At 44.2% G+C, this 16,159-nt stretch overlaps 1 protein-coding gene across 5 annotated transcripts in view; it reads left to right on the top strand.

Annotated features, from left to right (window-relative positions):
- rngo (DNA damage inducible 1 homolog rngo) overlaps positions 1–16,159 on the top strand; it is a 98,149-nt gene that overhangs the window by 38,719 nt on the left and 43,271 nt on the right. For all 5 annotated transcript variants that reach the window (XM_068383829.1, XM_068383826.1, XM_068383822.1 and 2 more), the window contains one exon: positions 6,967–7,086. In XM_068383829.1, the coding sequence (XP_068239930.1) occupies positions 6,967–7,086 (120 nt within the window). The remainder of the gene's footprint in view (positions 1–6,966; positions 7,087–16,159) is intronic.

Below are 16,159 nucleotides of genomic sequence, written 5' to 3'. Positions count from 1 at the left end.
AGTTTACGCTTCATCCTTTGGCAGCAAATGCATCAATAGTTTGCTGGTATCAAGTACAGGACTTAGAAACATTTTTTTTTTCCCTTTGTGCTTTTTAAAATGACTACATTGTATGATTTTTCTTTACCTTCCCTTATATTTAAGTATAGTATTGTGCTACCTTGTAATTTGTCTAAGGCCTTTATAAAAGTATTTTGTTTGGTATGTCTTGCTACTTTTTTTTCAGTTGTCATCTTTACTATGATCCCCACAAAGATGTGTTGTATTTACTCGCTTTTGTTATGTACGAAAGGTTTTTTTTCTACCTACCAGCAAACTATTTAATATACCACCCGCCAAAGATTTCTTTTAATATAGTCTTAGATTATTATTTATCATTAAAAGGGTATAAGCTTATTGCACTTCTTATAAGTAGTACTTATATAGTTTCCATGATTTTACCATAGAATCATAAGCTATTATCTCGAAAGTAACATCTTCATGACCTCATAAAATTTACATACTGGATAATATATTTTAAATCTCTACTTCATGCTTTCCCTCTAACTTTGGGTTAATCACCTAGAAAGGCGATAAGCGAAGACTTGAACCAGAAGACTTCCATCGAACATGAAATTACTTTCAACTTAGTTATGACAGAAGAATCTTAAGCACCACATGTTCACCTCCATCAAACGGGTATTTTACTATGAATTGATAAATCTTTTTGTAATTTTTTTGCGCTTGTAGTCCAGGAGATTAAGGTATTCTACTTCACCCAATGCCTTAGATATTATCTGAAGTGCAAAATGGTGGTGTTATATTTGGAGTCTGTGGATCCGAATTCTTCTATCCATCATTCTACAGAATTGATTTTAGTTTAAATAATGCTGTACAGGAAAATAGTACTACTGTATATTAAAATTAAGTGTTCTAGTACCAGAAGTTAATATAGCAAAAAAATTTTAAGTGAAGACACCAGTAAGGAAAACTAATTATGACAAAGCAGTAGGCTCACACTTTGTAGCCTAGAAGTAAACTATGATGTACCTAACTATGGAGCAGCTTTTAAAGACCTTTATGGTTTTCATCTTGTGGATAATGTGACTGCTAGGGTTGATTTAGTGGTGAAGTCCTTTCTAACATTGCAGTTTCTCTAGCTTCTAACATCATTACAGTTTTGCATTTGGTTAGTGTTCTTGCTATTGCTAATCATACATACATATACCAAGGCACTTCCCCCAATTTTGGGGGGTAGCCGACATCAAACAAATGAAACAAAAAAGGGGACGTCTCCTCTCTACGCTCCTCCCAGCCTGACAAGGGACTCAACCGAGTTCGGCTGGTACTGCTAGGGTGGCACAGCCCACCCTCCCACATTATCCACTACAGATGAAGCTTCATAATGCTGAATCCCCTACTGCTGCTACCTCCGTGGTCATCCAAGGCACCGGAGGAAGCAACAGGGCCTACCGGAACTGCGTCACAAACGCTTGCCATTCATTCCTATTTCTAGCACACTCTCTTGCCTCTCTCACATCTATCCTCCTATCAACCAGAGCTTCCTTCACTCCATACATCCACCCAAACCTTGGCCTTCCTCTTGTACTTCTCCCATCAACTCTTGCATTCATTACCTTCTTTAGCAGACAGCCATTTTTCATTCTCTCAACATGGCCAAACCACTTCAACACATTCATATCCACTCTAGCTGCTAACTCATTTCCTACACCCGTTCTCACCCTCACTACTTTGTTCCTAACCCTATCTACTCGAGATACACCAGCCATACTCCTAGACACTTCATCTCAAACACATTCAATTTCTGTCTCTCCGTCACTTTCATTCCCCACAACTCCGATCCATGCTAGGTTTGATGAGTTTGATCAATTGCTAATACTGTAACATTTCTCTTCAGTCAAATTCTAAACTTTTTGTAGGGACACAGAATATTTTATATATTACTGTGCCTGATGATATCAAATTTCCAGTCACCAAATTATGCTCAAATCCACAAGATTTTCTTCCATATCCTTCTAACTTTAAAAAAAAAAAATTCTGGACCTATCACCAGCACCGTACGGCAGGCTGGTAAGGGTATCGATCTTACCATCTCCAACAGAGCTCGTGCGTTGACCGTTGACTCTTACCTTTAGGGTCAATTAGCGATCGTGAGCTTGACGTAACAGTTACCGCTGTTCACTGTCATAGGTGAGCCATCCTACTAGGAACAATCATCAGTACTGTACGGTAGGTATTGGTGTTGATCATTATTCAAGCTGCTACAGAGCTCTCTCACCAAATGGTACCATCAGGGTTGATTAGCAGGTGAGTCTGGTATGGCAATTACTGCTGTTTTCATCAGTGAATAATCAGTTCTCCTGGATTGAACAATTGTTCTGTGGATAAGGGCTTGATGAAGTGTCTAGCCCCACTCCACAGAACAACTGTTGAGGTAGTGGCAAAAGGGGAGGCCCATAGTTCAAGATTCCTTCATCCACTTTGCTGGATTCTTCTATGGCCTCTTTAAAGAAGGCCTATGTCCCCTGCAGTTAGTAGGCGGAATGCATTACCTTGCATATTCCCTCTATATATTACCAAATCCATTTCATACGTACCTTCCAGGTTCCATTGCGTGAAATGTTGATAGAAGTGGAAGGATCCTGGATTTTTGGGTTAGAAGTCTTCGACCAATTTCGTAGTCCACTATCATTTCCTCTTCATGTATCATTGCAGGGAGAGAGGACGATTCTGTACCCCTCTAGACCAAACTGGTACAGTACTTTTTCAGACCACATATAATTAGAACTTTAGCTTCATACTCCAACTTTCATAAAGAGAGAGAGAGACTTAGTGCTTCCAGTGTTACAATCATCCCAAAAATGCCTCTTTCATTCCTCAGGTGTTCACATGATTGTCTGATTGTAATCATGGCCCTCTTGGATCGGTCTCTTCGGACTCTTTTGTGGCCAAAACAAGAGACTTCTTGCTCGTATTACTATCTTAAGATCATGATTGAAAGCTAGATCTTATACCCAAGCAAAGGACATTATTACTGGTAGTTTTCCTTAATACAGTACTATTATCTGCAAACTCAGAGATAGCACACCTTCTTCTGGTCAGTGGGGATAGTTGAACCATTATTGGTTGCAAGGAAGAACAGTTGTCAAAGGGAGATGTGATCATGTTCCCACTTCTTCCTTCTTATTCTCTTCAGACAATTCTCAGACGGAAGAAGCTGCAGTATTCCTCGCAGAAGGCATCTCGCAGGAAGGTCTGTAGGCCTCTAGTGTGAGTTCCCTTCTCTTTCAGGAGGGAGTGAATGATCTCACCCGCTGACTGCTACCTTAGGTTGACTCGAAGGCCAGGTGAGGGAGAGCATGTGCATTGGGTCTCGCCCTTCGATCTTTAACCTGGGGCTTGATAGAGCTGATTGTGAGCCCTATGTGATAGCTTCCTCTTTTGATTGGATGCAGACAAAGGCTAGGCATAATGCCCACCGTCACCATTCTTGTCGTAACATAGGAGGAGCATCTTGCCCTTAAGATAGCTACTTTTCTCCTCCAGGAAGGATAACGAAACACTCCCTCTTATCCATTCTTTTTGGGTACATCTAATGGAGCGTGAACCGAGTGTGACGGCTACTTCTTTGGCACTGTTTGTAGGAGAGAGGTCTTACGCATATCAATCACCAGTACCATAGCCCAGGTAAGGGTAGGAAATACACTGCTTTTGAAAGCCATTCTCCAGGAGGGAGTAACAAAGCTCACTCAATGACTCCCGTGGATTTGGTCTGGTAGATCTTATAGCCCGGTATGACAAATACTAATTATATACCATCCGAGTACCTACACTGTACAAGTAGGTTAAAATGTGTTTATCCACCTTCCCAGTTGCTCCCAGGTATCACAGTGATAGCCTCAAGTTAATTGTAGTTTTAGATCTTGGGTATGTCTCAAGAGAGAGATTCTTATGATAGAGGGTTGTAGAGAATGTATCTTTCTGGCCAGAGCATTTTTCAGCAGATAGGGAACTACTTTGACTATCTATGAATCCCTCCTCCTTGGGGAATGGTCCATGTTTGAAGGAAGCTTCAAGCAGTCTTCCAGGGTGGGATTAACCTCGTCCTCAGTGTAGTGATGCATGCACTTACTGCTAACCTGAAGAGAGTATCATAGGGACTTTCCCTCTCTTCTTTTCTTTGGCAAGAGTGTAGGAGATGAAGAAGCTCTTTGGTAGGGTCAGGTTCCTCAGGGAATGGTCCATACTCGAAGGGAGCTTCGATCAGTTTTGCCTACCCTGGTCCTTGTCATTCCACTTTCTATTAACCTTTTAAGCCAGTACTGACCGAGGCACTTACCGCTCATACATCCTTATGCGTTCTTGGCCCCGTTGCTTTTCATACTATTCACTAATATGTTGTTTAGCCTTAAAAACAAGCTTGTTGCTTATACAGATGTTGCTACTGTCTTTGCATCAAATCCTTCTGAATGTAGTCCTGTGGTTACTGAATCCTTTAATAGATATCTAGCAAAATTAATGCATGAAGCAAATTATGGGTGATGAAGTTGAACCCTAATAAAACACAAAGTATGGTTGTAAGTAGCTTGAGGATAGTGGCTCCTTAACAACCAGATCTTTTCAGTAAAAATGACTTAACTATATACAGTGAACCCTCGCTACTTCGCGGTTCGACCATCGCGGATTCACCACTTCGCGGATTTTTTCCATAACCCATATATATACAGTAATATATATATATGTATATATATATATATATATATATACATATATATATATATATATATATATATATATATATATATATATATGTATGCATGTATTTATGTATATATGTAGGTATGTATATGTGTATACATATAAATATATATATATATATACACACACACACACACATATATATATATATATATATATATATATATATATATATATATATATATATATATATATATATATATCTAAAGTAGGAAGATGTGATGTAGTTCTAAGGGAAAAGTATGGGAAATATGTCTGGGTAATAAGCAAAGCTCTACCTCCAGTTTGTTTCTTCATTATGATCAGAGATAAATGTAAAGAAAACATTGGTTGCCATTTTTTATCGTGCTTTTTAGCATGTTTAGGAAATGCATGATATAAAATCACCTTTAATATTTGTGCCTGTTTTAGTTTAGGGTACTGTAGTACATGCATTAAGTGTTCTGTACATTAAAGGGTAGTTTGTTAACAGTACTACGTACAAGGGAAGGTTTTAAAAGTCTGAATATACATGTTGAATAAATAGGTAAATATGGTGTCACTACTTCGCGGATTTTCACCTATCGCGGCCGCGACTGGAACCTATCTACCGCGATAAACGAGGGTTCACTGTAATATAGTTTAAAATTCTAGTTATGATTTTGTATTGCATAATTACTTGAAAAACACAACCAGTTAGTTTCTTCCTCTGTTGTCACATTGAGAGAAAGTCTTTTAAGATTTTTGGTGATCAGTCTATCTATCCACAGGATTGCTTTAATTCTTTCATTCTACCATGTTTTGAATGTTGTGTTGTGCTGTTAAGTATCATATTAATTTGTTGAACAAAAATGTGTGGTCTGTTAAATTTCATATTTCTGACTTGAGGTGTTGATCTCTGGCACCATTGTTCAGTTAGATCATTGTGCATGTTGCCTATGATTTTTTCTAATTCTGACCATTTATTACATATATATGCAGTTAATTGTAACAATCATGTCTTCTTCATTATGAGATGCAATATAATACAGTATTCTGCAGGTTTTATTGCACCTGCGACCAGATTATCGAATGATCTTTCTAATCTGGTGGTTAAACTGGTGAAAGATCAGAAGTTAAAACTTGTCCCAAATGCTTTCCTATTGAAGAGTTTGATATAAGTCGAGTTTCATAGTATATGTGATGTCTATTTGTTACTGATCTTGTTGTATTTCATACTTTTTTATAGATTCTCATTCATAGATTATTTGTTACTTCTTTATTTCTTTTTGCACTTGGCTGCTTTCCCTGTTGGATCCCTTTGGCATGTAGCATAGTGCTTCTCTTACTAGAGTTCTAGCTTGGCGAGTAATGATAATAATGTAGAGCTATTAGAAGGTTGCTTTCTTAACTCCCTTATGATACCAGAAAATAAAAAGAACCTTCCAGTTTGCTTGTAGGGTGCTTAATCCCACTAACAACTAAGTCTCCTATTTTAAATGATGAATCGTTTGTATATATGTTGGAGCAAATAGATTTCGAAGTCATTTTCATTTTTCCCAGCTATACAACCCTGAGTCCTTTAATATACGTTTTCCACCTCCCAACCCTCTCAGTCCGGGGTCTAAGGCCAAAAGTGGATAGTCTTCGATAGACAGGGCTACCCCCTCACACCTTCTGTCACTAACCAGCTACAGAACCTTGTTAATGATTCAATGGCTGTTCTAGCATAAGCTGAAGTCGTCCCCTGTTTTGTAGGACTTGGGTGTGTTAAGTTAGGTAAAATACAAATTACTTTTGAAATGTGTTATTTTTGTGGTTGAAGGCCTATTAGAGCTTAAATTATTTGTACTGTTTCACTGTGATTGGTGGCAATTTTTATTATGGTAATCCAATTACAGTTTCTTGTCCCCTTAGGTTTACCCTAATTAGATGTAAGGTTAGTTTTTAATGTGTGTTAATATCAGTTTTTATTATTGAAGAGAAAAATTGCTCTCTTAACCAACCCAAGCTAAATTTAAGAAGGATTGCCAACTGAATTAGGTTCTTATACTACATGTATGCTATATTTGTTGCAATTATAAGTAATAAATTTCACAATTTTGTTGGGTTACCTTGGTGTAATGACTAGTTTGTGTTTATTCTCATAAACTATTACTTGTCCTGCATGGGTGAGACATGTACTGTCATTCATCTGGCTATTTCTTTATTGTATTGAAAGAAATATGTTTTATCTCATCCATATTCTAGGTAATGGACAAGATGATCCGGCAGTCATCAGAGACATGCTACTCGCAAATCCAGAGCAGCTAGCTCTCCTAAAGCATAATAATCCCAGATTGGCGGAAGCTCTAACAAGTGGTGATTTAGGTTAGTTCTTACTGTTACTATGATGCTTTAGTGAATAATTTCTCTGTATTAAGTTGTTCTGACACAGATACAAACCTTCGCTATTTATAGGGTATTACAGTACTTTCGGCAACGCTGAAAACCAGCTAAGACAATTTTAGTAAGGGATAATTACCCCATCCGCTAGTTAGCAGGAGGGGGTTGGGGTAGACTAGCTACCCCGTTCACTCACACCTGTCGGTTGAGTAACCACTTTTGCTTTTGGCTTGGTAGAGTGCGGACGTGCCGTCTCTCTCTCTCCCGTTAAACAAACTGCCTTGACTTTATTACTTTTCCTTTTTCTTTTGTGTGTATCGGTGTGTGATTGGTTATTTTCCCGCTATGCGGACATGTCCAGGGATTGAAGGCTGCTGCTGCGGCACCTTCATGTCGTCCGTGGAGACGGACCCATACCGTTTATGCCTGGCTTGCCGGGGAACTCAGTATTCGCGGGACAACACCTGTTCCGAGTGTAGGGAGTGGCCTGCCTCCCAGTGAGAGACGTTTGCGCGTGGAAGAAGAAGAAGTCTAAACGCGAATCTTCGCTTTCGGGGTCTTCCTCGAAATCGAAGAAATCCCGGGCTTCTGCTTCTACGCCCAGATCTCTGCCCGAAGCTGATCCTCGACCAGGTCCTTCCGGGGCACGGACGAGCAGTAGCGCAGGGCTTTTGACTCCAGGTCAACCCTGTGGGATAGACAAAGGTGGCGGCTCCCCTAGTGAGTCGGCTCCTTCTCTTCCCCCAGGGAGCGCCTGTTCTTTTCCAGACCTTGTGTTTTTATGGCCATCGCTGGGCGTCGATGGCCCCCCTACGAAGGAAGTTTTCCTCGAACTCCTCCAAAGGGGAGCAGAGAGAAGGCAGTCATCTCCTTCCTCTGCGGAGGTCGATCCTCCTCTTCTGGGCGCAGGCGCTGTTACCCGTCGGTCAGGCCGAGAGTTAGCTAACCCACAGGGGCGGTGGCAGGGCTCTCTCCAAGGCAAGCTTCCCCTTTGGGGGAACATATCTCTCGTTCACGAGAGAAGATTGCCTCTGTGCATCGGCAATCTCCTTACGCTTTAGGTTATCTTCCAGGGGCGGAAAAAGATCCGTGTCATAAGCGTAGTTCTCCTTTGGGTGAACTCTCCTCCCCTGCGGAGGAATTATCTGTAGACCTTAATCAGTCTCCCTCTCGAGCGGAGTCTGTTGAACGTTCCTCTCTGGAGGTTCGTAGAGTGGAGGGGTGGGTAACCCCTCTCTACCCCGGATGTTCTCCTCCTCTGGCTGTGAGGAGACGTCTTTTTGATCCTGCTGGTTCTCCTCACGTTGACCCTTCAGGGTCTCGTGACGATCACCCTTTGGGGTGGCGTGATCATGAGCCTTCGGGCTCTCGTCATGTTGATCCTGCGGGTTCTCATGACAGCAGGAGTCCTTCGGGTCTCCGTCGCGCTGAACCTTCGGGCTCTCGCGACTTGAAACCTTTGGGTTTCTGTTACGCTGAACCCTCGGGCTCTCGTAACGACGGTAACGTTGAACCTCCTGGTTCTCGTACTGTCAGTCATGTGGATCCTTCAGGATCTCGTGACTCGTTACGTAATCCTTAGTGGTCTCGTAACCTGAGTTACGCTGAACCCTTGGGCTCTCGTAACTCTAGTCGCGCTAACACTATGGTGTATCGCGACAGAGAAACTTCGGTTTCTCGTTGCGTTGATCCTTCGGGTTCGCGCAACACAGTTCACGCTGAACTTTCGGGTTCTCGTGACCAAAGTCATTATTTTTATGACAGAGTTTTCAAACTCTCGTTGTGTTGATCATTTGCACTCGCACAACACAAGCTATCGTGAACCTTCAGGTGAGCGTAGCAGTGAGTTCTCTCACCAACCTGAGAGCTCTCGCGCGCACGACCAAGTTGGCGCGCACGGCCAAATTGGCGCGCACGACCGAATCGGCGTGCATGACTGACTTGGCGTGCACGACCGTCTTGGCGCGCACGACCGAATCGGCGTGCATGACTGACTTGGCGTGCACGACCGTCTTGGCGCGCTTAAACTAATTGGCGAACATCCTGTTGCTCGCCATGCGCGCGAACAACATACTGCGCGCCATGCGTGCGAGCAACCTTATGCGCGCCAGGTGCGCGAACAACCTCATGTGCGCCATGTGTGCAAACAACCTCATGTGCGCCACGAGCGCGAAAAAGGTGCGCGCAATCGGGGAAAGGTGTGCGCACGAGCACCCTTCCGCCTACTAACAGTTCGGCGCAAGAGCGCGCGACCATCTTGGCGCTCACGATCAGTCTTTCGAGCCCCTTAGGCCTCAACAGAGACCGCAGTCGCCTGCGTGACCGAGCCCAGACCCTATCCCTAAGGGTAGGCCTGTGCCGATCGTGCCTGTAGGGAAGCCTCCAACAGACAAGAGGGTTAGGAAACCTGCCCAGGTTCCTAGACCCAGAGAGCAGTTGTTTCCTAAGGACCTCCCCCTTAGTTCCTCAGGAGCCCGTGACCTCCCGTGGCTGAGCACCTTATTCAATGTAATGCGCCAAGCCATGAAAGGAGTCGTTCCCCACTCCCAGTCCTTAGGTGACACACCTAGGATCCCCTTATCGCCTCCTCTCTTCCCAGGGTCCTCACCTCCCTCAGATCCTAGAAGGAGTTCGGGAGATCCCACACGGGCGGGTCCTTCTGCCAAGGGGAGACTGTCATCCCCTCGCAAAAGACCTTTGGAGGAGATTAGCCATGAACCTCAGGGTAGCTCCCTGCTGTTCAAGATGCCACAGGCCAGGCCAAAGGGGAAAAGGCAAAGGATTTGTCCTTCGCCCCCCAAGGAGGATAGGGTTACTTCCTATGGAGACTCTTTCTGTCCTTTATCGGTCGAGATAGTGTCTAAGGAGGCATGACCTGCGACCGGACGAGACTCATCCCGTTCGGTAACGGACTTACATTCCACCTGTAAGACGACGGAGTCCTCTAGGCCCTTGGGGACAGAGGACCTCCGGCTTCGTGGGAGGGAACTGAAGGATTTTTTCACCATCCCCAAATCCTCGGCCAGGCTTCCTTCCTCACTGTCGCCCAGGCAGTAGGAAGCGAGCACCTCCTTGGCAGTCTCCCTATCCCCAGTTTATCCAGTTGACGACTTTGACCCACTCCGGGCTCCTATGGATGAGAGCTCGGACATGGAAGGGCAGAGTGATCTCGAGGACGACGTTCTGCCAGCAGCCGCTAGCCCTAAGCTTACGGAGGATGAGAGGAAGGAGTCGGAACACGCCTCCTGGCAGGTCCTAGCCTGCATCCGTTCCATCAATGGACTTCCAGATCCATCGGCAGCCCCTCTAGATGGAAAAGAAACGGTCCTTGACCAGTTCTATGGCACTCAGAAACCTCATAGGACCAGTGCAGCTTTGCCCTGGTCAAAGGGGTTGAAGAGTGGCAAACAGAAGGCTGTGTCCCAGGCAACTGGTTCCAACTCTTCTCTCCGCTCCAACTCGTCCTCCAAGCTCCTACCTCCTCCGTATGTGTTTCAGAGGAGGTACTACGAGATCCTCGGGGAATCTCTTCCAACGCTGCCTCTCGACCACTCTATAGAGGCACTCTCGAATGCCACCCCCTTCGAGAAACTTACGGGACTTCCAGTCTCCTTTTCGGCCTCTGAAATCCTAAACTAGGAGAAGGTGGCGAAGTACGCCATGCAGGCTACTTTGTGGCTGGATTTCTGGTTAGGATCCTTAGGACAACTGATGTGGTCTAAGGATCTGTCTCGGGAGTCCTACAGGAAGTCTTTGGAGACTCCTATTGTCTGGCACTCGGGCCATCGAGTTCCTCTCCCATCAGGTAGTGAACCTTTGGGCCAACACTATCCTGAAGAGGAGAGATGCCATCATAGGCAAGTTCTATAGACATCTCCCTCAGGCCGAAGTAGCGAGACTGAGAAATGCTCTTTTCGAGGGCAATTCTTTGTTCCATCCCGAGGATGTCGAGCGGGTGGCAGAGAGGTGGAGGAAGTCCAGTCAGGACTCCCTCATCCAAAAGGTCTTAACGGCTAGACCTTACCCCTCGCAGCCATTGCGGAAAGCACAGCAAAACCCGCAGCCGAAAAGGGCTAGAGACCCAAAACAGCAGGGTAAAAAGGGTGCAAAGCAGGCCTTTCACAGCAAAAAGTCCTTTCGTGAAGGAAAGGGTAAGAAGGGATCTGGCCGAGGCCAGTCCCAATAAGACAGGCAATCCTCCTATTTGCCCACCTGTGGGGGATGCCAGCAAAGCCGCTGGCAGAGGTGGCCTCACCACGGGGCCGAACCATGGACGGACGAGGTGATTCGTTCAGGGTATCGTATCCCATTCATGCTCTCTCTCCCTCCACTGACGAGTGCCGATTCCATCGAACTCCTGTGCGAAGGGATCTGCACAGGAGTTTGCTCTCAGGGCAGAAGTCCAGTTCATGTTGGAGAAGGACGTTCTCCAGGAGGTCCTCGATGGTTCCCCAGGCTTCTACAGTCGACTCTTATTTTGAAAAAGGCGTCTGGAGGCTGGAGACCAGTCATCGACCACTCGGCCCTGAACAGGTTTGTCGAACAGACACCTTTCAGGATGGAGACGGCCGATACAGTCAGACAAGCGATAAGACCCCAGGACTAAATGTGCTCTCTAGATCTGAAGGACGCATACTTCCAGATCCCAATTCATCCTTCTTCCAGGAAGTATCTGAGATTCATGTTCAATCGGAAGCATTACCAGTTCAGGGTGCTGTGTTTCGATCTTTCCACAGCACCCCAGGTATTCACGAGAGTATTCGCCCTAGTATCATCTTCGGGTCACAGAGTTGGCATCCGTCTCCTAAGATACTTGGACGACTGGCTGATTCTGGCAGACTCGGAGGCGGCCCTTCTCCGCCACCGAGACGAGTTTCTAAGGTTTTGCCAGGATCTGGGGATCGTGGTAAACCTCGAGAAGTCTCAACTGCTCCCCTCTCAAGAACTGGTATACCTAGGCATGCAATTAGACACCCTAAGGCACAAAGCGTTTCCATTAGACGAAAGGATCCAGAGACTGAGGGAGATAACACAGGTCTTCCTCAGTCGGGAAGAGCTCCCGGCGCAGTATTGGCTTCACCTTCTTGGTCACCTCTCTTCCCTGACCCGACTGGTCCCCAACAGTCACCTCAGGGTGAGATCCCTCCAGTGGTGACTAAAATCCCAGTGGAACCAACACTCCGATTCCCGGGATCACCTAGTCTGCATAGGGCTAGAGGAACAGTCGGACCTCAGGTGGTGGCTGGCAGAGCCGAACCTCTGCAAAGGGGTCGATCTTCTCGTCTCTCCCCCGGAATTGATGCTTTTTTCGGATGCATCAAAAGAAGGGTGGGGGCTCACGTGCTGCACCATTACATCTCTGGCCAATGGTCCGAATCAGAAAGGTACCAGCACATAAATCTCTTGGAGATGAGGGCAGCCTTTTTTGGCCCACAAAAAGTTCCACCAGGTCCTGGCGGGGCACTCCGTGGTGTTGATGAGCAACAACACCACGGTAGTAGCTTATCTAAGCAAACAGGGCGGTACCTTTTCGCACCAGCTGTGCCATCTTGCAGTAGAGATACTCAGATGGGCAGAGGACAACTCGGTGACTCTATCAGTTCGCTTCATTTTGGGCAACCCCCCAGATGCTTAAGCCTTGATGAGGATGGGGGGCTTAGGAATTAGCAGCTGGGCTCTAATGAACAGTTGGAACTACTTTCCCACTGGACCTCGGTGCCCAGCTGTCGATCCAACTAAATCAGTCAGCACTTTCTCTTTTACTTTAGGTTATTTCTTTTTTTCTCCCATCGCTTCCTTTTTGGCTCGATATTGTTGACGACTTTGGCATGTTCGATTATACTTTGGCTGCTGCTTTGGATTTGGCACAGTGTGGATGGACGGCATTCCATCTCAACCTGTGCCAATTTAGATGCCATCACCCTTTTGCAGACCCCATTGGGTGCAGACCAAGTCTGTTAAGAGTCGGGCTCCAGTGATCCAGTTTTAAGTCACCCATATTTGCGGGTAATGTCTGACGCCAGGCATTGGAGTAGACGGTGGGAGGGGCTAACTACCCTCACTGACCAGTGTACGCCCACCTAAAGAGAGGCAGCCCCTCTCTAATAGAGGACTGGTCCCCGCTGAAGCCTCTTCTCGTGTTGGGCCACATGGTATAGGAGGACTGACGTCATCCGATAAGAGGTGGATAACCCGGCTTGCTCATACCAAAAAAACCCATCCCTTTGTTGAGGACCTGGAAAACGCAAACATGGACCTCGGTACAGACAGATCCCACTCGGGTTCTAATATTATTACATTAGAACCTTATTCATGTCATGTGAATAATAAAACACTAGGGAAGAAGAGAGAGAGAGAGAGAGAGAGAGAGAGAGAGAGAGAGAGAGTGAAAAATGATGACAGTACAGAAAGATATAGAAAAGTAGAAGTATTACCTGGTCACTATGAAGTAGTGAATTATGAACATTTTTTTTATCTTAGAATTTGAAAACGGAAGAAATGAGCGTGTAAATGTTTTTAAAGCTAATAGGAAAATAGTTACTTTATGTGGAGGGCAGCCAAAAATTCTACCCCAGGGAAATGGAAGTCTCTTGATTGAGACACTATCCCCATTACAAGGTGAAAGGTTAAAAACACTTACAACATTGAATGGTCATAGCGTAAAATGCGTTTCGCACCCTACTTTCAACCAGAGTAGAGGTGTGATATATGCTCCAGAATTGCTGGATCTAGAGGAAAAAGAAATTGAGGATGAACTGAAAAATCAAGGAGTAGTTAAAGTAGTCAGAATGAGAAAGAGAGTTGGAGAACAACGTATTCCTCTTGCTACTTTAATTATAACAATTTGATCAATGCCGATTACCAAATGTTATAAAAGCTGGTTGGTTATCTTTGAAGGTAAAACTATATATCCCTTCACCATTGCAATGTTATCATTGCCAAATGTATGGCCATTTGAGCCAGAAATGTAATGAAAAACTAAACAATAAACCAGCTGTTTGTGCCAACTGTGGAAAAAGTAGTCATGGAGTATGCATAGAAAACACTAATTGCATACATTGTGGGGAAGCACACCCAGCTACATCTAAAGGCTGTGTTAAGTTTATTTTTGGAAAAGAAATTCAGGCCATTAGGACCATGGAAAGGGTTAATTTTAAAGAGGCTCGTAAAAGAGCTCTTGAAAAGTAGCTAAGACCAGGGCAACTTTTTTCAATGGTTCTGAAGAAAAACTTACCAAACCACACAGACGAAAATTATATCTCTACTTCTAAGATAAAGAAACAAATGAAAGTAGTTAAAGAGGTTGAAAGTCCCATCGAAAATCTATATCCAGAAATTGTAGAAAAATCTAAACAGATACTTAAAGATCTAAAAATTATTCAAAAGCCAACTACTCCGATTTTAAACAATAGTACAAACCTCTCACAGGCCGTCTCCTTGCCTGATCTGATGGAGGTTCCACTTGAAACCAATTTACCTGGTAAACCTGTAGTGGGGAAGGTGCAAAAATCTGACAGATCACAACCTTTTAATCGAAAGAGAGAGAGACCTCCATCTCTCTCGCCTCCTACCATAAGAAACATTAAAGTCACTACTTCAAATAAATATGATATCTTGTCTGCTGATGTTTCTGATCAACTAGACGGTAAATTGAACCAATCAGAAATTCAAGTTGAGGTCCACCATCCTCCTTAACAAAAAGAGAAACACAAAACCCACTATATCAAGATCCTCTCTAGAGATACCTCCGGGAAATATTGTTAGATCAAATATTGCCAATGGGAAGACTTCATCTAAGGTGTCTTCCAAAAAATAAACCTTAGTTTTTCTTCCATTCTGCAATGGAATTGCCAGGGCTTAAGGGCGAAATATGAACAACTTGAGCTCCTCATACGTAAGCACTCCCCTATAACAGTATGTCTATAAGAAAGCAAGCTCGATGCTAATACTCCTTGTCCTCGTGAGTATGTTAGCTATAGGACACCATATGATCAACAAGCAGGGAGCCATGGGGGAAGTCTTATATACGTTCGTCGAGATGTTCCCCAAATATCTTTGTCTATCTGTACCCCTCTGCAGGCAGTGGTTGTACAGATTGATATATGGAGAAAATACACAATCTGTTCTCTTTACTTGCCTCCAAATGACTCTCATATGATAATATAGTAGCCTTTTCTCTTACTAGGAGATCTTAATAGTAGACATCCTTTATGGGGTGATGTTTTGGCAAATGCAAGGGGTAATATTATATCAATTTTGGAGAATGAAGATGTCGGACTCCTTAATACAGGAGAGCCCACACATTTCCATGTACAGACAGGTACCTTGTCCTGCATTGACCTATCAGTTGCAAGCTCTAACTGTCTTCTCGATTTTAATTGGAGAACATTAGATGATTGGCATACTAGTGATCATGCACCAATCATTATAAACACCAACAATAGTCCACCTTTACAGAGATCGCCTCGATGGAATCTTGATAAGGCGGACTGGGATAGATTTCGGGAGCTAAGTGAAATTGAAGGAAATGCAGAACAGGTTGATGATGCCATAGACTTACTTAATGGAACTCTTCACACAGCAGGAGTCAATTCCATTCCCAAAACAACAGGGATATTCAGACGACGACCAGTCCCGTGGTGGTCATCTGAACTAACTGCCCTGCACAGAGCCACATGAAAGTCTTTAACTCGATTGCGCATGCGCCGTACTGAGGAGAATTTAGTCATATACAAGAAATGTAGAGCACAGTTCTGTCGTGCCATGAAAGAAGCTAGGCGCCAGTCTTGGATGTCATTTGTTTCCTCCATTAACAGTAGAACACCAACTTCATCTGTGTGGAGGAAAGTAAAAAAGATACCAGGCAAATTCACCCCAAACCCACCACCAGTGTTAAAGGTAAATGGCCAGTACTGTATATGACTGGAGCAACCGAAGTTAGCAATGCCCTGGCTGACCATTTTTCAAATGTATCTTGCAAGTGTGAAGCAGCTCCTGGTCACCAGTATAGGAGCATTGAAGAAAAGAAAGTTTTAAATTTCGCAACAAGAAAGCAAGA

Source organism: Palaemon carinicauda, chromosome 1, assembly GCF_036898095.1.
Source record: "Palaemon carinicauda isolate YSFRI2023 chromosome 1, ASM3689809v2, whole genome shotgun sequence".
NCBI lineage: Eukaryota > Metazoa > Arthropoda > Malacostraca > Decapoda > Palaemonidae > Palaemon > Palaemon carinicauda.
Note: the sequence above shows the minus strand (reverse complement) of the source record. Positions and strands in the feature narration are given on the sequence as shown.